Genomic DNA, 26,559 nt, shown 5'->3' on the forward strand with positions numbered 1-26,559 from the left:
GGTCTCGGATGGTGATGAAGAGGGGCACAGGAGCAAAATAGTTAGGCTGGTCAACGCATGTTACAACAACAACCTTGCACTCAAAGTTAGCAAGACCAAAGAACTGATTTTGAACTTTAGGAAGGGGGAGCCAGAAAGAAATACACACATGTCCTAGGAGTCAACATCTCAGAGGTTCTCTCCTGAGCCCAGCCGTTGAAACAATCATAACAAAGACATGCCAGCAGCAATACTTCATTAGGAGTTTGAGGTGATTTGCATGTCACCAAAGGCTCATGCAAATTTCTACAGATGTACTGTAGCGAGCATTCTGACCAGATGCATCACCGTCGGGTATGGTATGGAGGCACCAATGCATAGGATTGTGCTGGGCTACAGAGGGCCACCTCCATTATGGGCACAATCCTCTGTACCTCTGAGCACATCTTCAAAAAGCAGTGTTTCAAGAAGGTGGCGTCCATCATTAAGGGCCCTCATCACCTATAACATTCCCTCATCTCATTATTACCATTGGGAAAAAGGTTCAGAAGCCTGAAGAGCCATATTCAACATTTTAGGAATGCCTGCTTTCCCTACGCCATCAGATTTCTGAATGGTCATTCTGAACTCATGAATTCCACCTCACTAGTTTTCTTTTGCACTATTTATTCATTGTTGTAACTTGATTTGTCTGCATTGTACTGCTACCACAAAACAACAAATTTCACAACTTGTGTGACAATAAACCTGATTCTGATTCTGAAACAAGGGAAATAGAGTCATAGTGTCATAGTGTCCTAAAGCATGGAAGTTGGCCCTTTGACTCAATCAGTCCACATTCAGCAAGATGCCCATCCAGTCTACTGACATACTATTACTGAAATGTATTATCACAGACCAGTGGTCTGAAACGGGTTCAAAGAGAATCAAAGACAGGTAAAGATTAGGCCATGTCTGTTGAACGCAAATAAGTTGCTTGAAGAAATAAATTACCACAAGACGACATATTGGTGGAAAATACTTGTTGGAAAGTATGAACTGCTCTGCATCAGTCAGCTTTTACTGAACCTGTGTCGTCCCACCTCACTCTTCCACACCTGCCCTCCTAAAATGTCAATAAGCTTGAGATGCTGGCATAAACATGGATGCTGAGCCAATGGTTCCTGCATACCTTCAGCCACTGATAATGGACCTTGAATTTGCGGCCGTTATTGAGAGCTCATTTAGTGGAGGTGGGGGTGGTGTGAGCACAGATCTGCACACTGATCTGGTTACTGATGGTGCTGGAATAACAAGAAACATTTCTCATCCAATGAGCAATCTGCCTGAGAACACAGAAAAGGGCAAGCAGACGCAGATTTCCTTTAAATGAGATTGCTTTAGTGTCTAGAATACTTTTAGAATGTTGTTTATCAATTACTATTAACTTAAAGAGAGAAAAATGAATTTTAATATTCAAAAACCAAGCAAAATCTTCATTATTTTTGGATCTTTTCCTGCAAGTCTTTTCCAGGCCAGATTGCAAGACTTGGAGTGTGGTTTTGCCATCTCCTTTCATCTGTAGAACAATGCCAGGTTTCAGAAACATTTTGGAAGGTAACTGATTGTTGTATTTACCATTTTCTATTTTGTAAACTACAAGCTGTAATCTTACTGATAGCTTGGCCAAGCAGGATACTCATGTCACACCGTTGGGGAACTCCTACACACGAGGATATCTGCAGATGCTGGAATTTCAAGCAACACACACAAAAAATTGCTGGTGAACACAGCAGGTCAGGCAGCATCCCTAGGAAGAGGTACAGTCGACATCTCGGGCCGAGACCCTTCGTCACAACTAACTGAAAGAAGAGATAGTAAGAGATTTGAAAGTGGGAGGGGGAGGGGGAGATCTGAAATGATAGGAGAAGACAGGAGGGGGAGGGATGGAGCTAAGAGCTGGAAAATTGATTGGTGAAGGGGATATGACCCTGGAGAAGGGAGAGGATCATGGGACGGGAGGCCTAGGCAGAAAGAAAGGGGGGTGGGGGGGAAGCCCAGAGGATGGGCAAGGAGTATAGTGAGAGGGACAGAGGGAGAAAAAGGAGAGAAAAAAAAAAATAATAATAATAAATAAATAACAGATGGGGTACAAAGGGGAGATGGGGCATTAATGGAAGCTAGAGGAGTCAACGTTCATGCCATCAGGTTGGAGGCTACCCAGACGGAATATGAGGTGTTGTTCCTCCAACCTGAGTGTGGCTTTATCTTGACAGTAGAGGAGGCCATGGATAGACATATCAGAATCGGAATGGGACGTGGAATTAAAATGTATGGCCACTGGGAGATCCTGCTTTTTCTAGCAGACAGAGTGTAATGGTCTCCCAGCCTGCTTTGGGTCTCGCCAATATATAGAAGGCCGCATCAGGAGCACCGGACGCAGTATATCACCCCAGCCGACTCACAGGTGAAGTGTTGCCTCACCTGGAAGGACTGTCTAGGGCCCTGAATGGTGGTGAGAGAGGAAGTGTTCCGCTTACAAGGGTAAGTGCCGGGAGGGAGATCGGTAGGGAGGGATGGCGGGGGAACGAATGGACAAGGGAGTCGCGTAGGAAGTGATCCTTGCGGAAAGTGGGGGGGGGGAGAGGGAAAGATGTACTTAGTGGTGGGATCCCGTTGGAGGTGGTGGAAGTTACGGAGAATTATATGTTGGACCTGGAGGCTGGTGAGGTGGTGTGTGAGGACAAAGGGAACCCTATTCCTAGTGGGGTGGCGGGAAGATGGGGTGAGAGCAGATGTGTGTGAAATGGGAGAGATGCGTTTGAGAGCAGAGTTGATGGTGGAGGAAGGGAAGCCTCTTTCTTTAAAAAAGGAAGCCATCTCCTTCATCCTGGAATGATAAGCCTCATCCTGAGAGCAGATGCAGCGGAGACGGAGGAATTGCGAGAAAGGGATGTCATTTTTGCAAGAGACAGGATGGGAAGAGGAATAGTAAAGATTAACCTCCAGGTTGAGTCGGTGGTGAAGAAGGCGAATGGAATGTTGGCATTAATTTCTAGAGGTATAGAATATAAGAGCAGGGACATGATGTTGAGGCTCTATAAAGCACTCGTGAGGCCACACAGAGTATTGTGTACAGCTTTGAGCTCCTTATTTTAGAAAAGATATACTGTACTGACATCGGAGAGGGTTCAGAGAAGATTCACAAGAATGATTCCAGGAATGAAAGGGTTACCGTATGAGGAATGTCTGGCAGCTCTTGGGCTGTATTCCCTGGAGATCAGGAGAATGAGGGGGGAATCCCATAGAAACATTCTAAATGTTAAAAGGTCTGAAGGGATTAAATATGGCAAAGTTATTTCCCATGCTAGGGGAGTCTAGGACAAGACAGTACAACTTCAGGATTAAAGGACATCCATTTAGAACGGAGAAATTACTTTAGTCAGAAGGTAGTAAATCTGTGGAATTTGTTGCCATGAGTGGCTGTGGAGGTTAAGTCATTAGGTCTGTTTAAGGCCAAGATATATAGGTTCTTGATTAGCCAGGGCATCAAAGAGTTTGGGGAGAAGGCAGGGGAGTGGGGATGACTGGAAGAACTGGATCAGCCCATGATTGAATGGCAGAGCAGACTCAGTGGGCCAAATGGCCTACTTCTGCTCCTATATCTTGTGGTGTTATGGTCATATGTGCAGGAATGTCTCCGGCTCCAATTTAAATGCCAAACTCAGTACAGAAATGGTGCATCCTTCAAGCTGAGAACAGCATAGGCAGCAGGTTGAGAGGGGTGGTCCAATCACAGTTTTCAGTGGTTCTAGGAAGTTTGTGAACCCTGTACAGTTTTCTCTATTTCTGCATATATGTGATCTAAAATGTGATCAGATCTTCAAGCAAGTCCTAAAACTAGATAGAGAACTCAATTAAATAAATACCATAAAAACATGATACCTGTTCATTTATTTATTGTGAAAAATGATCCATTATTACATGTATTTGTTGGAAAAAGTATGTGAACCTTTAGTAACTGGTGTGACCCCTTGTACAGCAATAACTTCAACCAAACGATTCCAGTAACTGTTATTCAGTCATACACATTGGTTTAAAGGAATTTTAGGTCATTCCTCCTTACAAAGCTGCTTCAACTCTGGGATGTTTGTGGGTTTCTTTGCATGAACTGCTTGCTTTAGGTCCTTCCATAACATTTCTATAGGATTAAGGTCAGGATTTAGTCTTATCTTTTGGATGATTGTCTTGTTGCATTATCCAAATTCTATTAAAGCTTCAGGTGATGGACTACTGCCCTGACATTCTCCTGTAAAATGTCATGATACAATTTTGATTTCATTGTTCCCTCAACAATTGCAAGCTGTCCAGGCCCTGAGGCAGTAAAGCAGCCCCAAACCATGGTGCTCCTTCCACCATGCTTCACAGTTGGGATGAGGTTTTGGTGTTGGTGTGCAGTGCTATTTTTTATCTTCAGACATAGCAATGTGCATTTCTGCCAAAAACTTCAACATTTGTCTCATCCGTCCACAGAACATTGTCCTAGAATCTCTGTAGAACATCTAGGTGGTCTTTTGCAAACTTGAGACAGGCTGCAATTTTTTTTTAAAAGAGCAGTAGTTTCTTCCAGAGTTGCCTTCGTGAACACCATTCTTGTTCAGTGTTTCTCTTATAGCGAACACATGAACAGAGACATTAGCAAGTTCTCGAGATTTCTGCAGGACTTTTGCTGTTACCTTTGGGTTCTTTTCCACCTCCTTCAGTATTGCATGTTGTGCTCTTGGCATGATCTTTGCAGGACACCCCTCCCAGGGAGAGTGGCAACATTACTGAGTTTCCTCCATTTGTAGACAATTTCTCTTACTGTGGACTGATGAACACTCGGATCTTTAGATATGACTTTGTAGCCTTTTCCAGATTCATGCATCTCTACAATTCTTCTTCTAAGGTCCTCTGAAAATTGTTTTAATTGAGGCATGGTGCACATAAACAGATCTTCCTTGAGAAGTGCAGTTTCTGTCAGTAACCTGATTTTGTGTGTCTTTTTTTTATAGGGCAGGGCACCTCTACAACCCACACCTCCAATCTCATCTCATTAATTGGAACACCTGACTCCATACAGCTTTTGTAGAAGGCATTACCCCAGAGGTTCACATACTTTTTCCAACAAATACATGTAATATTGGATCATTTTTCTCAATAAATAAATGAACAAATATGTTTTTTTGTTATTTATTTAATTGGGTTCTCTTTCACTTTAGGACTTAAGTGAAGATCTGATCACATTTTAGGTCATATTTATGCAGAAATAGAAAATATTCTACAGGGTTCACAGACTTTTTAGCACCACCATAACTGCATGCAGACAGACAGGCAATAGGTGACTACAGGGCAGATCGGGAGGGGCAGGTATCCTCTTACTCCAATTCAGTTACAGATATTCTTATGCAAAGTCAAAGCAAATTTATTATCACAATATGTATATGTTACCATATGCTACATAAGATATGTTTTCTTGTAGGCATTTAAGGAAAAATAAAGAAATACAATAGAATTTATGAAAAAATATACATAAAGAAAGTGACAAACAATTGAAGTGTAAAAGTAGACTAAATGCGCAAATAGAAAAATAAGTAAATGCTATTGAGAGCATGAATGTTAAAGCCCTTGGAAATGGGTCTGTAGCTTGTAGGTCAGTTCATTGTTGAGGTGAGTGAAGATATCCATGCTAGTTCAGTAGGCTGAGGACTGCAGGGTAATAACATTTCCTGTACCTTGTGGTTTGGGACCTAAGGCTCTGGTATCCCATTTGATAGTAGTAGTGAGAAGAGAGCATGGCCTGGGTGGTGAGGGTCAATGATGATGGATGCTGCTTTTGGGTGACAGCACCCCTTGAGAATATGCTCACTGGTAGGAAGGTCTTTGTCTGTCATGGACTGGTTTGTATCCACCACTTTCTGTAAACTTTCCTATTCCTCGATAGTGGTGTTCCATACCCTGACGAGTGATGCAACCAGTCAGGGTACTCTCCATTGTATATCTATAGAAGATTATCAAAGTTTTGGATGATATGCTGAATCTAGGCAAACTTCCAAGAAAGGAGAATCCCTGTTGTTGCTTCTTTGTGATGGCATGAACATGCTGGTCCCAGGAGAGACCCTTGGCTCCCAAAGTGAGTGCAGCCTGAGACCATAAGACAGTAAGCTCATAATAAATAGGAGTAGAATTAGGCCATTTTGGCCCATCGAGTCTGCTCCACCATTCTACCATGACTGATTTATTATCCCTCTCAACCCCATTTTCCTGCCTTCTCCTCTTCTTCTTCTTCTTGTTTTATGGTGGTTGGCACCCAGTTTAGTGGTGCATTACCACCACCTTCTGCTCCGGAGTGTGCAATAAACTTAGATTCTAAATCCCTTCACCCAATCACACACACACACATACCCTAACCTACATTTTATCCTCCCATCTTTGGCCATCCTAGTACCCTATTCCTGCTTATTCATCATATCCTATAAAAAACCCCTGTACCCCTTAAGAAAGCTAAAAATACCCTGACTTGTGCTCTCTCACCCATGCCCAGTAATCCTTTTAATGTGAATTCCTGCACCCCCAATTCCCTTAGATTAATTCTCATCACCTCTCACAGTATCCCATACTTCCTGCAACTCAGAACTATATATTCCACTGACTCCTCTTCCTGACATTCTTCACACAATCTTGTCTGGTGTTTCTCTATCATTTTCAATGTTTTGTTTAACGCACAGTGCCCCAGCCTTAACCTAGTCCAGGCAACACACATCAAAGTTGCTGGTGAACGCAGCAGGCCAGGCAGCATCTCTAGGAAGAGGTACAGTCGACGTTTCAGGCTGAGACCCTTCGTCAGAACCCTTCGTCTTAACCTAGTCCACGCAGTTTCCTCTCTTCTGTATCCACTACCCACCCTAGTACCTGCTACACTTTTTTGTATTTGATATAAATGCCTCCCTTTCCCCTCCCTGTCCCATCTTTCTTACCACATTTGGTTGATTTTTTTCCTAGATTACACACTTTACCTCTGCTTTACTGATATTAATGTGCATTTCTATATTTTCTTTCTTTAACGTCCTGTTTAGCCACAGGCAAAATTCTGGAGGACCAGTGGGCTGATAATATTCTTCCATTGTTTACAATGGTGCAGTGCTAGCCGTCCCGCACATCTTTAAGAAAAAAGCCAAAATAAACAAGCTAATTAATTAGGTGCCCCCAGGGTGTTTTGAGTATCGTAGAAACTGCTGATCTCCTGGGATTTTTACGCACAACATACTCTGGAGTTTACAAAGAATGGTGCAAAAAACAAAAAAAAATCCAGCGAGTGGATTTAACACGATGTTTTCGCTCACCGCTCACGGAGCAGCCACTAGCTGGATGACTTTTTTTGTATGTTGCTCCCATATACTCCAGCTAGCACTGCACCACTGATTATTTAAGAAGGGATATAAGGAAAATCCTGGTAACTATAGGCCAGTGAGTCTCACGTCAGTGGTAAGGAAACTATTGGAGAATATTCCCAGGGATAGGATACATGAGCATTTGGGAAACCATGGCCTATTTATGGACAGTCAGCATGTGGCTCCATATAGTGAGCATTCAAATATAACACATTCAGGCCTGTAATAAGGACCCTTCTTTCAATTTAGTCTCCATGTTGCCTGCAGTTAAATTCTTATCTTTTTCTGAACTTTTTGTCTTATTCTTTATTCTGGAGACTTCAGGAACCTCTCCTGCACACCACTTTCCTTTTACTTTATCCATACTTTTCCAAGTTGTTGTACCACCCGTATTATTTAGTGTAAATCCCTATCCACAGCTCTTAGATGGCTGAGCAATGCTGATGGGACTTGGTTCTGACAAGTGTGAGAGATACATTTTGAGAGGACTAATAACACAGGCCAACTAAGAATTTGCTTCCTGAATGCTTTTGAGTGTGTCTTATGGATTTTGGGCTCCTGATCATGAAAATCATCATGAAATTTCCCTATAACGCATCATTTTTTTGAAATTGTTTATATTTGTTATTTCACTTCATAATTCAAGTCAATTAAAATGCTGCCGACAATGTAAGAAAAGTTTTCTATCTCGTTCAGGCATGCGACTTAGGCAGGGTAGATATTGCATGGCAGGTCAGGTTTTAGAAAGGCTATAAAAGCATCATGCACACACCATTCTATGCACTGACTTACATGTATATCTGTTTGCGATCATGTAGATGCGCATGCTCTATATGCATAACATCGTATGTACTAATTGTGATAAAGTAATTGTATTTTCAGAAATATTTGTGGTAACAAAATATTTTTCCATTGTTGCATCAGCCACAATACTTCTGTTTGTGGCGAATATACACTTAAATTTAAAAGACAGAGCATGACTCCTCTTATTTCAAAAGCCTATGCGCTCTACCCTGGGCGTAAAATTGATGACCAAGCCAAAGCCTTGGCTCCTCACATTTGTTGTTGAACATACACTGTCGATCCTAGAGCCTGAGTCAGAGGTACTCAGAAGTCAATGCCATTCACTGTCCTGATGATATGGCAAGAGCAGAAGGATAATATATGCAGACTACTTCTACTCTCTAATCAATGTGTCAGGTTTCTCTGCTAAAAACAAGACATCTATTGAATACCCCAATCTTTCTTCAGCCTTGAGGCCGCTGACAAATGATGATAGTCTTCTAGTACTGAAGCCACCAGAGACACGGAGTCCAGAGGAGGCAGATGAAGCTGCCATGATGCCCCAGTCAAGAATGGAAAACAACACTCATGCTGATACAGATTTTTAATCCTTTATGTCGAGTGAGCCTTGTCTCTAACTCAATCTGAGTTAAATGACCTGGTCAAAGACTTGGCTTTGTCAAAGGCAAAAGCAGAATTACTGCATTCAAGACTGCAAGGATGGAGTCTGCTGTCACCGGGCACAAAAATTTCCGTGAAGGGTTTTGATATTTGAGACAGATGTTTCTCGGAATAACTGATTCCAAGATTAAGGAAGACATTTTGTTGGTCCACAAATCAATCAGGTCATCAATGACAGGCAATTCAAAGAACTTCTAGTGGAACTGGAGAAAACTATATGGAAGGCATGTAGTCTGAAGGCACAGGTATTGATGGAAATTTTCTTGGCAACTACAGAGCACCAAACTACATGCAGCTGATTGACAACATGCTTCAAGCATACAAAACCATGAAGTGCAACATGTCACTAAAGATTCATTATCTGCATTCTCATTAAGACTTCTTCCCTGCAAATCACAGCACTGTCAGTGATGACCATAGTGAGAGTTTTCACCAGGACATTGCGATCATGGAGGAACGGTATCAGGGCAACTGGATTCCATCAATGCTGGCTGATTATTGTTGGACACTTAAGCGAGAAGTCTCAGACACTGAGTACAAATGAAAATCATTAACAAAACATCTTTAGCTTAGTTGAACTATTGCAAAACATCAGCACTGTTATGCAATTAAAAGCATTATATTCAATAAAAGTTAATTTCTTGTTTCTCCACATTCCTATGTGATACAAGTAGCAGGAAATTATGATTGTGTTCAGCTTCAAGCGGTCTGCCATAAACAAAAATAATTCTGAGGAAGCAAAAATTTCAAAAAAATTTGTCGTCCGCTGTAGTAAGTGTAGCATTAATGGTCAGACCCAGCTGAGGAACAAAGAAGCTCTAGTGAACACATCCATCAATCCTGAAATGAACCACACTTAAGGTGGTTGAGAAGGTTTACTAAATCAATTGCCTTCATTGGCTAAGGATAAAATAACTGAGCAAGGAGCGTCAGTGCAACTATATGTTGTTATTTAGGTCACAAATAGAGCAGTGTGGGCAATTCTGGTTGCCCTTTTAGAGGAACAATAAAATTACACTTGGCCAGATTCACCAGGATACTCAGAGGTGACCGTTTGAGATATACAGAATGTCTAGGGGCATCAATGAAGTAAATCGTGTGGAATGTTTCCCCTTAGCAAAAGTGTCTCAGACTAGAAAGCATGTGTTTAATGTTGGTGTAAGAGTTTTAGAGGGGTTTTAGGGAAAACTGTTTCCACTGATGGAAACCGGCATAAGCCCCGGCCTGATGGGCCACAAGGCTCGTGACAGATTTTAGTCTTTCCACTGACAACGTGGGTGGAATCTGAAAGCACTGCCTGAGGTGATGGTGCAAGCAGGTACCTTTAGTCTTTGCATGACCACTTGAAATAGTAAGACATAAAAGGCAATGGTATGAATACTGGGAAACTGGATTCACATCAGGATCAAGGATCAACTTTATTCACCATATGCATTTGCATGTATTCTGAATTTGCTGTGGTGCATTTGTCTGGGCGCGACATGCAACTAAAACAAATTTCAAAAATTATAAAGAATACAGTGCTGTATAAGATAAAGTTAGAGGTTAAAGTATGGATATAGAGTAAAATATGCATAAATACAGAAATACCAGAATGTAATTACAATGCAAATAGCATTATAATAACTAGTTTACAGAGGATAATAGATAGAGGGGTTGTGGAGCTAATGAGAATGGTTGATCAGATTAACTGCCTGGGGGAAGAAACTTCTAAAATTGTGTAAATTTTTTGTTTTAGTAAGCCTATGGCACTTTCTAGATGATGGCTTTTGGAAGGGAGCGTGGCTACGTATTTGACGACTGTCAGAGACACTTTAGGGCAAATGGCACATCTTCAATCTGTGCTTCCATGAATATGATTCAATAAATATAGACTATGGTCTGGTTTTCTGTTCTGTTATAGCTATATCATTGAATAAACTTGTAAACATTCAGAAAATCAAAATTTGGTCAACAATCTGTACCGAGGTAATAGATTACAGCTGGCTCAAGTTAATCTCAAATTGATGAGAGTTGAAGCCAACCTGCTTTGGGTTCACTTGATAGATCTGTAAGACTTTTGAGATCCCATGGTCATGTCTCACCAAGTGGAAGGATATCCTTCAGATGATGCATCTGCCTCAAACAGTCACTGTATTTCAAATCACTTTTCTGCAACCTGTATATATAGTGTAATTAGGTCCTTTAAAGAGGATTAAGTCACTAGGGAGCAATCTCATAACCTCAAAAGGATGTTTTTAAATAATTGTAAAGCTAAAGTGGATGATTTAGTTATCTGGACTTCAGTTCACAGCCAGGCTAAAGAAACCTATAACACCAGCTGCCCACAAAACATCTCAACCTGTTACCCACAATGAGGATCAGTGAACAGGCCTGTACTCACTGCAGCCATGCCACCAACCACACAGCCAGCTTCTGTAGACAAAAGAGATTCTGCCAATGCTGGAAATCTTGAGCAACACACAAACGTTGCTGGGGAAAGTCAGCAGGTCAGACAGAGTTTATTCAGTCGATATTCTGAACCTCTACCCTTCATCAAGACTGGGAAGGATGGGAGCAGAAGCTGGCCTAAGAAGTTGAGGGAGAAGGGGGAGAAGTGCAAGCTGGCAGATGATAGGTGAGACCATGCGAGGGGGAAGTTGAGTGTGTGGGGGAGGGGTAATGATATAAGAAACTGGGTGGTGATAGGTGGAAGAGGTAATAGTTGAAGAAGAAGGAATCTTATAGAAGAAGATACAGCACTGTGGAAGAAAGGAGGAAGGGATCCAGAATGGGGAATGGAAAAAGTGAGAAGGAGAATGGGGAAGTGTTTACCAGAAGCTAGAGAAATTGATGATCATGCCATGAGGTTGGAGTACACCCAGATGGAATATGAGGTGCTGCTCGCCCAACCTGAATTTGGACTCACTGCAGCAGTAGAGGAAGCCATGGACCAACTGACAGATATAGGAATGGAAGCTGAATTGAAGTGGAAGTTGGTTGAATCAGACTTTTCTATGATAACATAATTGATGCACATGGGCTTCTTCCAAGAATCTTTGATAGTTTGCCTAGTCTGAAACATAAAATACTTCTGTCTTTTTCTGCAAAGTTCAAATTATATCAAGGTTTACAGGAAATAGCTATCTTAACAGCTTGGCTAAAGTTGTCCTTGTTTCAGGTTAGAAGGATGAGGTCCAAGCTTTTTAGAATGATAAATGTTGCTAAGGTAGTCACGGAAACAAATGATTCCCTCTAAAGAGGGAATTCCAAGCCAAGGGTTGTAACCTTACAACTGCAGATACACTATTTGGCAGCAAAGTTAGAGAATACTTCTACCCGTGAGAGGTTGTAGATACTTGGAAATATCTGACCAAATCCCATGGCATTAAGTAGATAGAAATCTTCAGCACCAAGATTGATGAGTTTCTATTAGACAAAAAAGACAGAAGGGATAAAGCTTAAGTTACAATAAATACATTTTCTAAAAGAAAAGTAGAGGCTCGAGGAGTTGGATAGTCAGTCCCTGGCCGAGCATGAAAAAAATATCTGCAATAACATAATTCTCCTACTATCATTCTGAAATAAAAAGTATAATATTGAAACACTCAGCAGGTCAGGTGCCATGGTGGGGAGAGCAACAAAGTGAATATTTCAGGTCAGACACTGTTGATAAGAATCATTTCTGCACTAGAAAAAAAACAGAACATAGTCTGTGTGACCAGAGCCAGAGCCAACTTTACTATCACTTACATATGTCATGAAGTTTGATGTTTTGCAGCAGCAGTATAATGCAGAACATAAAAATTACTGTAGGTTACTAATGAAATAAAAAGTGCAAATGGAACTAATGAGGTAGTGTTCATGGGTTCATTTACCTCTCAGAGCACCTGTTCCCTGTCACTATACAGAGACACAAGAGATTGTGTAGATGCTGCAAATCTTAAACAACATGCACAAAAGGCTAGAGGAACTCAGCAGGTAAGGCAGCATCTATGGAGGGAAATAAATGGTCCATATTTTTGGCAAAGACCCTTCATTAGGACTGACCATTAGGTTTCAGCCCAAAATGTTAACTGTTTATGTCCCTTTATAGAAGCTGAGTTCCTCCAGCATTTTGTGCGTGTGTGTGGTGCAGCTGTCACTATAATTCATTGTCCCACTCCCATGCTGACTTATCTAGCTCTAGCTTCCTGCATTGTTTCAATGAGACCCCAATATAAGATTGAAGTACAGCTCCTCGTCCTCCATCTGGACTTACTGCAACCTTTAGGGCTCAATATTGAATTCAACAATTTCAGCTAATTCACTTTCTCTGTCTGTATCAGAACTGGCTAATTCTGCAGAAGATTATCCCTCTGTAATTCTCAACAGCGTGGAGAAATAGAGGGATCTTGTAGTCCAAGTCCATAGATCCCTCAAAGTTGCTGCACAATTAGATAGGGTGATTAAGAAGGCATATGTGTGTTGACTCACATTAATCGGGGGATTGAGCGCGAGCCACAAGGTAATGTTGCAGCTCTATAAAATGCTTGTTAGAAGATACTTGGGTATTGTGCTCGGTTTTGGGTATCACTTTATATGATTAGAGATAGTGCAGAGGAGTTTTACCAGGATGCTGTCTGAATTAGAGAGAATGTCTTATGACAAGTATCTGATAGCTCATGGGCCTGTGCTCAATGACGCTTAGAAGGATTGTGGGGGGCGGGGGGAATCTAAATGAAATTTATGGAATATTGAAAGGCCTAGATAGAGTGGACATGGAGAGGATGTTTCCTATGGTGGGAGAGTATAGGATGAGTAAAATAAAAGTATAAAAGAATAAAAGAAAAAATAAAAGAATAAAAGGATGTGACTAGGGCAAATAGCGAGGGAAGCCAGGTTATTGGATATATTTAAAGTGGAGGTTGATATGTTCTTGATTAGTAGGGGTGCCAAAGCTTACAGAGAATGATGTACTCTTATGAATGTACTTGGACAGCATATTGAGTTCAACAAGTTAGCACATAAATGGAAGGACAGGATAGAAAGGGCTCATACAAGTAACTAAGGAATCTATTCCTGCAGAAAATTCTCCCCAGTCCCTGCACCAAGGAGGAAGCAGGACTGATGTCAAGTTATCAATCTATCATAACTTCATACAGCACATGATAATAGGTTAAGCATAAGCTATAAACATGAGAAGTTCTGTGGATGCTGGAAATCCAAAGCAGTGCACACAAAATGCTGGAGCAACTCAGCAGCTTAGGCAGCATCTATGAACATTAATGAACAATTGTTCTCTCGAGCTGAGACTTTTCTTCAGGACCATAAAAGAAGGAGGAAGATGGGGGAGGGGTGAAGCCAGGTGGGTAGGAAAGAGAAAGAGCAGGAGATAAGATCATTAGACCATAAGATTTAGGAGCAGAATTAGGTCATTTGGCCCATTGAGTCTGCTCCGCCATTTCATCATGGCTGATCCAATTATCCTCTCAGCCCTTATCTCCTGCCTTCCCCCCTTATCCCTTCATGACCTGACTAATCAAAATTCAACTTCTTCCTCAAATACACATAAAGATAAGCCATTCAATATTAGAATAATTTTCATGAACCCCCTTTGAACTCTATCCAGTTTCAGCACATTTTTTCTAAGGGGCCCAAACCTGCTTACAATACTCCAAATGAGGCCTCACAAGTGCTTTATGAAGTTTCAGCATTACATCCTCGCATTTCCTCTTGAAATGAATGCTAACATTGCATTTGCCTTCTTCACCAAAGACTCAACCTGAAAATTTACCTTTAGCGAATCCTGCACAAGGACTGCCACCCCATTTGCACCTCAGCTTTTTGTATTTTCTCTCCATTTAGAAAATATTTAAGCTTTCTATTTCTTCTACCAAACCGCATGACCATACACTTCCCGAGATGGTATTCCATCTGCCAGTTATTTGCCCATTTTCCTAATCTGTCTAAGTCTTTCTGTAGCCTCTCTGTTTCCTCAAAACTACCTGCCCCCAACCTACCTTCATATCATCTGCAACCTTTGCAACAACACCATCAATTCCATCATCCAAATCATTGACATAAAACTTAAAAAGAATTGATCCCAACACAGACCCCTGTAGAACACCACGTGCCACTGGCAGCCAGCCAGAAAAGGCTCCATTTATTCCCACCCTTTGCCTCCTGCCAATCAGCCACTGCTTTATCCATGCTAGCGTCTTTCCTGTAATACCATGGGCTCATAGCTCGTTAAGCAGCCTCATGTGTGGTACCCTGTCAAAGGCCTGCTGAAAATCCACGTACACAACATCAACTGATTCTCCTTTGTCTGTTTTGCTTGTTATTTCTTCAAAGAATTCCAACAGATTTGTCAGGCAAGAATTTACCTTGAGGAAACAATGCTGACTACAGTCTATCTTATCATGTGCCTCCATCCAACTTCTTCCTAACCGCTGAAGTCAGAATAACTGGCCTATAATTTCTTTTCTTCTGCCTCTCTCCTTTCTTGATGAGCGGCATGACATTTTCAATTTCCCCGTCTTCCAGTACCATTCCAGAATCTAGAGATTCTTGAAAGATCATTACTAATACCTCCATGATCTCTTCAGCCACCTCTTTCAGAACTCTGTGATGGACACCATCTGGTCCAGATGACTTACCTACCTTTAGACCTTTCAGTTTCCCAACAGCCTTCTCACTATGTATGGTAATTTCACACACTTCATTTCCAGTGAAACCTGGAACTTCTAGCATACCTCTAGTGTCTTCTACAGTGAAGACTGATACAAAATACTTAATCAGTTCATCCACTATATCGTTATCTCCCATTACTACCTCTCTAACATCATCTTCTAGCAGTCTGATATCCACTCTCGCTTCTCTTTTACACTTTATGTATCTGAAGACACTTTTAGTATCCTCTTTAATATTATTGGCCAGCTTCCTTTTGTATTCCATCTTTACTTTTTTAATGACTTTTTAGATCCCTTCAGCTGATTTTTAAACCTTCCCAATCCTCTTACTTCCCACTAATTTTCACCTATTATATGCTCTTTCTTTGGCTTTTATGTTGACTGAAGGAATCTGATTGGAGAGGAGAATGTACCATAGAGAGAGAGGGAGGATAAAAATTACCTGAAGGAAAAGTCTATATTCATTCCATCAGGTTGAAAGCTACCCAGACGGAACATAAGGTGTGGCTCCTCCACCGTGAGCGCCGCATCATCGTGGCACAAGAAGAGGCCATGAACGATATGTCAAAACAGGAATGGGAATTGGAATTAAAATGTTTGGCCATCTGGATTTCCGCTTTTGGCGGATGAAGTGGAGGTGCTCAACGAAACGGTCCCCTAATTTAAAACAGATCTCACCAATGTAGAAGGGGCCCCACCGGGAGCACCGGAAACAATAGACAACCCAAGCAGATTCGCAGGGACCTGTTGCCTGGCCTGCTCGGGCCCAGAATGGAGGTGAATGGCAGGTGTGGCACTTTGACCACTGGCAGGGAGAAGTGCGGGGAGGGAGATAAAAGGGGAGAGACGAATGGTTAAGGTATTGAAGGAAGGAGCGATCTCTGCGGAAAGCGAGGTGGGGGCGGAGGTAGAGGTAAAGGTATGTTTGGTGGTCGGATTCCTTTGGAGATGGTGGAGGTTCGGAGAATGACGTGTTGGATGCGGAGGCTCATAGGATAGTAGGTAAGGGCGAGGAATTCTATGGTTGTTCAGGCGGTGCGAAGATGGGGTGAACACGGATATTCGGGAGCAGCATCAATGGTGGAGGAAGAGGAACGCCGTTTCTACAGGAGAGGGGAGGGATGGGGTGTTCAGGGAAGGTGGGGTGGCAGGAAGATGGAAGCTCCGAGGACCCAGGAGGTGACGGTGGAACCTGAGAGATCCGGTGTTGGTGAGTGGTGGATGGGAGCCCGGAGGCCTATCGTCTGCGAGGAAGGTCAAGGCCTGGAGGTGCATAAACTATGTTCTTTGATGTGCTTGTAATCTTCTGCCCTCTAATATGCTTGCGTTTGTGATGCACATCCGCTGTCAAGTAATTCAGGTATGGCTATAGACACTCTTTGTTATGTTCCTCTATAAAATGGAAGTCAGTCCTGTCCCAAATGCGCCTGGTTATGAAGATCACGTTGTACACAGCCACACTCGTGGAAAAAGCTCCTTCCACTCACCAAGTATTTGCTCAAAATACAATTTTCGGATGAAAATCATTAGTGTGATGAGAAATTCTACCCGCACTTAGAGAATACCATTGGATCGATTCTTTAAATTAGCCAAAGCCACGAGACGGAAGTCTCCTGGTCAGGGGCACTGACAGATGCGGCTCAGCTCCTCGGCCAGCACTTCCATGCCCCATGTTTTGAGATGCAGCACAGCAGCGGTAGAGTTTCAAACCGTGTAACACGTTTAATTTAGAACAGGCAAAGCGACATCTGAGAAGGCTGAGAATATCACTGCTATAATTACTGTGTGAATTGCCGTGAAAATTTGATTTTTGGCTCGCATAATCAGGAGAAACAGGGCTGCGAAAGAGGGGGACAACAGTCTTCAGACGTTCGCTTTAGTTGACTCTGACCTCTTTCCGAATTGCAGGAGGTTGACATCTGTACCAGTCGATTCCCGCCCTCCACCGTTTCCCTGGAACTATCGCTGCCTCAGAGTTCGCGGCGTCAGATTGTCCCGATACACTTCACCTCAGTAGTTCACTTTGCTTCCCTGGACCGCAGTGACGAGTGTTCCGGCGCTCTCCCCTCAGCTGATAACTTCTATTCAACCTAAGTTTCCTGCCTACGTGACCAACCCACCAACCCTTCGTTTTAAAGGCAGCGGGCACGGGTCAAAGACAGTCATCCAGCAACCGACACCTCATCTCGCTTTGTGACAGACTCCCTCAGCGGCAATCCCCGGGGTGACATTTCCCCTCGCGCCTTCTCTCCACAACGCTCACTCTCACTTCAACCTGCTAAGCTGCCAACCTAAGGATGTCATCGGACGATCTGCTCTCCCTCCCGACCCCAACCGGGAATATACTCACAAGGCCAGTGCAGACGCTGACGACGGCAGTGTGCTCAGTCTGAGAGTTGACGTGCCCTGCATAGAAACAGTGCTTCAGGTCCGAGTGCGGCTCCCCGTGCTCGGCGCTGCCCAGGTGACTGACGCGGAAGGTTGGTGCGATAAAGCCGGACTCGGCGCTAAGGTTCAGGTGGTAGAGGTGTCCGAAAGCGCTGATCTGGTAGTGAGCCCGGGTTGTCCACAGCTCCAGCCCAGAGCTCCGTTTTTTCCTCCTGAAGTGAAGGGCGTGAGGAAAGACCTCTCCGAAATCGTTCACCCGCGTCGGCGTAATTATTTCGTAAGATCTTAGCTGCTTTATGAAGTTCTCTGCAGCGATAAGGAAAGTTTGGTTACCCTGCGAGTCCCGCAATGTCACGGGTTATTTCTGTCATACAAAGTCAGAACTGTTCACTTCTATAGTTCTATAGTTTAACAATATTGTGTTGTATAGTATTATAGTTCTATAGCTATATATGATTTACTACATAATACATATATCGCATATAGAAAACTATCTGAACAGACAAGCAAACTACAATTTTGCACATATAAACTTGTTCTAAACAATGATGAGTAAGGAGTGCATAGACGTATCCAGATGAATAAACCTATTTCTCAGACGTCCACACACAGTAACCTCTCTAATATATACTTTTATATATTAGAGAGGTTGCTGTGTGTAGACGTCTGAGGCGTCTCTCTCTCAAATTCACATCTATTCCAGGCATCTACATGTGCATAATCTGCACCCGCAAAGTTTCAACGTGCCAGCACTGTACCTTGTTTTGGATGTAAACGCAATCCCCGACATGAAGTTAGAAATACAAACAGTTGACACAGGAGCCCTTCCACCCAGATCACCGAGTGCATGGTTCCCCCTGAGTGAAACAGCCGAGTTTTTCCCTCCTAGGCGTAGCAGGCATTCAAATCGTCACCAGCTCCTCTGGTATAACACAAAACACCCTCGGCTCAGGCTTGCCAGCAGCAGAGGGAGAAGCTGAAGAGGTTGGGGGGAGAGGCTGCGGGTTACGTAAATGCTCTGTGCAGTAATATTCAGAGGCAGGGAAAAATCTGCACAAATACCCCGAGCGCCCATTGCCGCCTGAGCTCATCTCACCAAGTGCCGGCTGGGGCAGGCGCTCGCCATTCCCAGTCATTCGAACCCAGGCTGAAGGCGGCGGCGGCAGACAGACCCGGCAGGGGACGGTGCGAGCTCCGCTCCATTGATCCTTTCGGCCATCCGACATCAAACGGACGGAACACGCCTCTTGCCTCGCGACCTAACCAATCCGTCTGTCTGTCGGGAGAGGCAGGCGCTGCTCTGGCTTCCAACAGTACTTTAACCCCTTTCGAGCTGCAAGGGGGTCCGATCCGCTCTGCATTGGGAGACACCGCAACGACAGTCCCTTTACCACCCCCAAAGCATCGCGACGCGGCCACTGAACGGACGCGAACTCCCTTTACACTGGATTTAGTGTCATCACTTTTAGTTCAGTTCCCCGATCAGCTTCCTTGGTGAGTTTGTCACGTTGTCCGTGTTCCGGAGGCAAAGGCAGCGCATCATCCCGTTACCCTTTCTCCGGGGACCCTTAGTGGCTCTTTCCCCTCGCTGGGCGACGGCCCCGCCGGTCGAAAGTTTCAAAAACGTGCATTCCAATCGCGCCTGCTTCGGAACATCCCGGGAAGCTGGTCTTTGCAATAATGTAGAAAATACAGCGGACAATTGGTTCGGAACAGCTGCCCAAAGTCCACAGGTCGGCGACTTCTGCAGGAGAAAATATGCAGTCCAATGCACCTGAAACTGAACCAACCCCACCCCAACTGTAATGACCTTGGAAGCCGTGCGTTCAAAAGCATGGATTTTATGAAATCTTCTGGTGGATGGGGAAGTTTTAGTTACACCACGAGATCCCAAAATATCATGGGTTATTTTCCACATCCAATGTCCCAATCATCATTACTACCGTTTCACAATATTATGACTACCCAGTGTATCTAATGCGCTTGTACTGGAACATTTATTCTCGGAATGACCATAAGACACGGAAGCAGAATTAGGCTATTCGGCCCATCGAGCCTGCTCCACTATTCTATGGTGGCTATTTATTATCCCTCTCAACCCCATTCCTCCTTCCTTCACCCCATAACCTTTGACACCCATACTAATCAAAAACCTATCAAGCCCTGCTTTCAACATACCCAATATACTCATCAGTACTCTGTGGCAATAAATCCTACAGATTTACTGCGCTCTGGCTAAAGAAATTCATCCTCATTTCTGTTCTAAAGGGACATCCTTTTTATTCTGAGGCCTTGCTTTCTGCTCCTAGACTTTCCCCACTATAGGAAACAGTCTCTCTACTTCCAGTCTACCTTCATCAAAGTAAAGAGATCTGACAATACATAGGGTAAATGCAAGCTGCCTTTTCCGCTGAGGTTGGGTCGGACTATAGTGGCCATAGGTTACGGATGAAGGATGAAAAGTTTAATGGGGGACATAAGAGGATATTTCTTCACTCAAAGGATCATGATAGTGTGGAACAAGCTGCCAGCTCAAGTGGTTCATACAAGCTCGATTTCAGCACTTGGGAGAAGTTTGGATAGGTACACAGTTGGCCAGGTATAGAGGACTATAGTCCACGTGCAGGTTGATGGGGGCTGGCAGGTTAAATTGTTGCCATGGACTAAATGGCCTGAAGGGCCTGTTTCTGTACTGTATGTTTCTATCACTTGTATGACTGGGAGAAAGCTGGAATGCAGACAGTTGAACTGGAGAAGGCAGGCTTGACTTTCCTGTCACATTTCTGGGCCTTTCCACGTTGGTCTTAAGTTTTATGGCTGGAGACTGCACTGACATTCATGTTGAAAGTGCCTCAGTGATTGGCTGAGCTAGCCCCCCTTCTGGCTGGAGAAGAAAGAGCTCTAGAAGACGGAGTTGTTCATATAAACTTCCAGGAGAGTTGGGACTGCCATGCATACATTTGTGATTTCAATCTGAATTTTTGTTTTCTATTTGTTCTTTAAGATCAAATGTAGAGGGAAAATGCACAGTTAATGGCAGGACCCTTAACAGTGTCAATGTACAAAGGGATCTTGGGATCCAAGTCCATAGCTCCATGAAAGTAGTTGGAAAGGTTGATAGGGTAGTAAGGAAGGTATTAAGAAGTGTGTGCCTTTATTACTGGTAGCACTGAGTTCAAGAGTCAGGACTTTAGCTTTCAGTTTCATAAGACTCTGGTTATGTTAAATCTGGTGTATTACATTCAGTTCTGGTCTTCCTATTACACAACGGATGTGGAGGCTTTGGAGAGGGTACAGAAGAAGCTTACCAGGCTGATGCCTGGATTAGATGGCATGTGCTATAAAGCAAGGTTGGACAAACTTGGGTAGTTTTCTCTGGAACAGCAGAGGCTGAGGGGTGATCCGACAGAAACTTATAAGATTACACAAGATAGAATAGACAGTCTGCATCTTTTTTTTCCCAGCATCAAAATATCTAATACTAGAGGGTGTGCAATTATGCTGAGGGCGTAAACCTCAAAGGAGATATGCAGGGCAAGATTTTTTTTACACAGAGTAGTGGGTGCCTGATATACACTACCAGGAGTGGCAGTGGAGGCAGGTACAATAGAAGCATTTAAGAAGCACTTAGATAGACACGATATGGACTAAGGGGTTAGTTGAATTAGGTGCCACTAGCTTAAATAGCATGGAACAGATATCACGGGCTGAAGGGTATGTCCCTGTACTGCTCCATTCTATGATATATGATCTACTGTTTTTACTGGATTGTGATCTGAAAGAGAATTTGATCTACAGACAAAATGGTCTCATTGTCTTCAAACAGCTGCACTATATCGAGGATATGGAAGATACATTCTAACTTCAAGTTCTCAATTTTTCATAATGTTGTAACTAAATTCTGATCACTTTTTCTCTTAGTGAATATCACTTCAGAATCTTGAAATAATCAGACATTGCAGATTATTTAGTGTGACGTATCATGGCTCAATTACTCATCAAACTTCAAGAGACTTGTTGATAAAGAGTTGATGATGCTCTGTGCTGTAACATGGTTTTCTATCTTCAGAAAATGAGCTGAATTCAATCAACTGTTTGGACCGGAGCACAACTTTCGCAGAGTTTGTTTTAATTGTATCAATGAAGTCTGTCTGCAGAATTGAATTAGATATAAATGCCAACAACTAACAGTGAGTGCAGATATTCAGCATCCAAGTATACAAGTTATCCTGCAAAATAATAATACCATTGTCTATCCATTGGGCTTCAAACCTCCCTAATAAATAGTGAACTCAGAGGCCAAGACCACAAAACACATCTAGTACTTGAATTCACCAATTTGGATCCAAAAACTAGGCTGTGGATGAGATAATCCAGGAATATATCATTATATCCACAAGGATGACGACTACTTACAAACAAATTGCCAACTAGTGACTGCCAGAAGTAATTTACTGGTGTTGAAATCAGCAGGAAAGAAATGGGGTCAATAGCAGAGTTTTAAATGTAAAGACAGACAGATTCTGGGTAAGCAAGGGGTGAAAGACAGCCATGGGTTAGTGAAAGTTGAAGTCATAATCATATCAGTTTATTTCACATTCATCCTTGAACTTCAAGCTTTCTTAGTTTTTTTATAAACAGGTATATAATTAATTTTTATTTTCATATGATTCTGTATTCTTTACAATTGTTGAATATTATTATTTTTCGTTGCATGCTGCACCATGACCAACACACCACAGCAAATCCTTAATGCATGTAAATGTATAGGGCAAATAAGGTTGATCTTTGATCATTAATCCTTAAATGATAGAGCAGGTTTGAGATACAATATGATCTTTAGAATATGGTTTTGCAGATCAACTACTGAGTGGGACTTCATTTTCATAGAATCATAGACACCTACAGAACATTACAGGCCCTTCGGCCCACAATGCTGTGCCGACCATGTAACCTGCTCTAGAAACTGCCGAGATTTACCCTACCACATGCCCTCCATTTTTCTAAGCTCCATGCACCTATCTGCAAGTTTCTTAAAAGACCCTATTGAATCCATCTCTACCACTGTTGCTGGCAGTGCATTCCACGCACTCACCACTCTCTGTGAGAAAAACTTACCCCTGACATCCCCCTTGTACCTATTTCCAGGCACTCTATTTTTCTCCCAAATGTAGAAGGCAGATTGAGGAGCATAGTTGTTCCTTAGGATCAGGAGTTTGCTAGTTCTGACATGGGCTAAATGAATTATTCAGGTGAATGGAATGATGGGTGCTCATAGTATTTCACCTGAGTATGCCTGAGATCATCAAACTGTATGCGACCAGCTGGGATTAAAGACCGACAGATGGACGCCAGCATTTTATTCACCAGTGTGAAGAACAGGACCTTCATTCACCAAATACAGACTAAAGATCAACTCTAGTATCTACATTATTCAGCATATACATTTATGTGCATTAGGAATTTGCTGTGGTGTGTTGGTCAGGGTGTGACATGCAATAAAAACAATGTTCAATAATTATAAAGTATAATGAATGATATAAAAATAATTTTAGTTTTTACAGTACGGATACAGAATAAAATATACATAAAAATATAAATACCAACATATATTTACAATGTAAACAGCATTATAAAAATGGTTTAGGTGTCTACAATGCAATGATGGGGTAATAGGTACAGGGCAGTAGGGGAGTCTATGGTTGATCAAATTAACTGCCTCAAGGAAGAATCTTCTAAGGTGGCGTGAAGTTTTAGTTTTAATAGACCAAGAGCACTTTCCAGAAGGGAGCATTTGGAAAGGCAGTTTTCAAGGTGGGGAGTGTCCATAATGATTTTACCCTCCCCGTCTCTTCTTCGTGGGCACATATAAGTTCTGTAGTGATGGTAGACTGCATCCAATTATTTTTTCTCTTGACAAAGAGAAAACAATAACACAAATGAGACAAGTAAGTACAGGTTTGGTTAGATATTCAAATATCATCACTTGAGCACTTGATGTAGACAGCAGCGACAAAGGAAGTAATTTCACTTTGCTCACACACAGCACAGCCATTGTCTTGACTAAGCAGGTCAGTGAGGTATTTAAGGAACTTAAGTACCTACTTAAAGGAAAACAAACTACAGCAAGATCAGAAAAAGAATGAGGTTTATTATCACTGACAAATGTTGAGAATTTTTGTATTTTGCAGCCGCTGTGCAAGGTAAGACACAAAAAATACTATAAGTTACAATTCAAGGAGGTAGCATCCATCATTAAGGACCCCAACTATCTGGGATAGGCCTGTTTTACATTAATACCATCAGAGAAGAGGTCCAGGAGCCTGAAGACCCACACTCAAAATTTTAGGAACAGCTTCTTCCCTTGTTCCATCAGATTTCCGAATGGTGTATGAATTATGAACAATACCTCACTATTGCTGATCATGCCCATATAATGGATTGTTCCCACTAAAGTCTCAAAGAATTTGCACTCTTATTTTTGTTTCCTAAAAGTTATTCACATTTAAATTTCTTTAAAGTTACCTCTCATTTATGCTGTAATATATAATGCTCTCGGTAAGGCCAGCGATTAAGTACAGGGATGTAATTCTTCTTTCAGTGGTTTATATTCCTTCAGTTTTATAATGTATTATTTTTACAAAGGGAATCATAAACAAGGTGAATAGTTGCCATTGCTGCAGGCCGGTTCACCAGATGTCATGGAAAATGTGTAAGGTGATGTTAGATCTCCTATGAGCAGTGAAACTGAGGGGAGAAGTTAAGAATGATTAAATGAATTCACACTTCCCCATAGTCAGAATAGAATTACAGCTTCACACCAAGGGTTAAATCAGTATAAGATTCTTCACATCAGAGAGTCCTTTGCACTACTTTATTTTATTTTTGCACTATATTTATCTACAGTATCTTTATTTACTGAAATCAGAATCAGGTTTAATACCATTGTAAAATATTGTGAAATTTGTTATTTTGTGGCAGCAGTACATTGCAATACATAGTACTAAAACACAATAAATTACAGTAAGTATATATACAGTGTATATGTAATAAGTAGTACAAGAAAAGAGGAAAAATAGTATTATAGTGTTCATGGGTTCATTGCCCATTCATAAATTTGATGGTGGAAGGGAAGAAACTGTTGACTGTGTGCCAGCAGACTCCTGTACCTGCTTCTTGATGGTAGCAATCAGGAAAGGGCACCCCTTGGGTAACTGGGGTCCTCAGTGATGGGTACCACATTTTGAGGCATTGCGTTTTGAATATGTCCTAGTGGCCATGATGAAGATGGCCGGATTTACTACTTCCTGCAGCTTTTTCCCATCGTGTATGGTGGTCCCTTCATACCAGATGTTGATGCAACTAGTTAAAATGATCTCAATAATATATCAGTATTTGGAGACATACCAAGTCTCCACAAACTCCTAATGAAATATAGCTGCCGCCATTCCTTTGTCTAAGTATTGGACCCAGGATAGATCTTCAGAGACGTTGACATCCAGGGTGTTATGGTAGCATAACGGTTAGCCCAATGCTATTACAACTCAGTGCTTTCCAGAGTTCAGAGTTAAATTCTGGCACTGTTCTGTAAGGAGTTTCTGTTGTCACCATGGAATGCATGTGTTTCCTCCGAGGTGCTGCCATGCTTTCTTTGTAATGGCATTTTCAAGACAGGTCCACTGAAATGACAATTCCAGAGAACTTAAAGCTGCTGACCCTGTCCGCCTTTTATCCCCCGATGACAGCTGGCTCACAGACTTTGTTTTCCTCCTCCTGGTCAATAATCAACTCCTTGGTCTTACTGACATTGAGTGAGAGGTCATTGTTTAGGTACCACTCAGCCAGATTTTCAGTCTCCCTCCTATATACTGATTTGTCATCACAGTGACAACAACAGTGGTGTCATCAGCAAAATTAAATATGGCATCGTGGCTATACTTAGCCTCAGGAGGCGGAGCTTAGGAGGGTTAATGGCGCCTAACGGCAACTCCTTTGCTTGCATCTTCGAAAGCAGCTCTATTTCCATCTTTAATATCTCTATTTTTCCCTTTCAGAGTGCTTTTGAAGACCCTGATATGGAGTTACATGCTGACTGCGGTTCTTCGCGGGAATGGAACCCGCTCTCGGGGTTTCACAACTGACCATTGTTCAACACACCAAGGGCTTGGCCTAAGAGTTCGGCTCGCCTTTAGAGGACTAGGATCTTGGGGCTCTGGAGACGGGTGGATCAAAGGTCAGGCGGACCAAAGTTTGGTGTCACAGCAGGAGATCCGTGTGTCATTGGGGGAGTTGGAAGATCTACAGCTGTGTGCCCAGAGACCTGAGATCGTTGGGTACAGAGCTTGAGAAAAAGCGATGCAGCGGATTTTTAACATCGTAAACCAGTGAGTTGTTTGCTATGTCTCCCCTCTCGCTGTGAAACGGAGAAACCCCTTTCTCCCGTATTAGGGTGAGAGAAGGAGCCTATGGTATGTTGAATACCGGGTGAACAATGTAGTCTTTGAGGTACTGCAAGTCTGTGTCTTTATTGTTGCCTTGCTCACACTTGTGTGTTCGGTGGTGGGTGCTGATGCTTTTTTTTGCCATTGGGGGGAGGGGGGTTGTTGCTTGCTGCCCGTTACATGAGGGAGGGAGGGGAGCTGGGGGGACTTTGGGGTTTTAATATT

General features: G+C 42.5%; 1 protein-coding gene across 2 annotated transcripts in view; it reads right to left on the reverse strand.

Annotated features, from left to right (window-relative positions):
• The window catches only part of LOC134351744 (A disintegrin and metalloproteinase with thrombospondin motifs 20-like), a 697,549-nt gene extending 678,446 nt beyond the window's left edge, over positions 1-19,103 (reverse strand). The window contains exons 1-2 of one of the 2 annotated variants that reach the window (XM_063058346.1): positions 18,652-19,103; positions 17,856-18,199 (exon numbers count right to left, since the gene is read on the reverse strand). In XM_063058346.1, coding sequence (XP_062914416.1) covers positions 17,856-18,199; positions 18,652-18,742 — 435 coding nt within the window. In that variant the 5' untranslated portion in view covers positions 18,743-19,103. The remainder of the gene's footprint in view (positions 1-17,855; positions 18,200-18,651) is intronic. The other variant, XM_063058347.1, reaches the window with a different exon arrangement.
• Positions 19,104-26,559: the final 7,456 nt, after the last annotated feature.

Source organism: Mobula hypostoma, chromosome 9 (assembly GCF_963921235.1).
Source record: "Mobula hypostoma chromosome 9, sMobHyp1.1, whole genome shotgun sequence".
NCBI classification, from domain to species: domain Eukaryota; kingdom Metazoa; phylum Chordata; class Chondrichthyes; order Myliobatiformes; family Myliobatidae; genus Mobula; species Mobula hypostoma.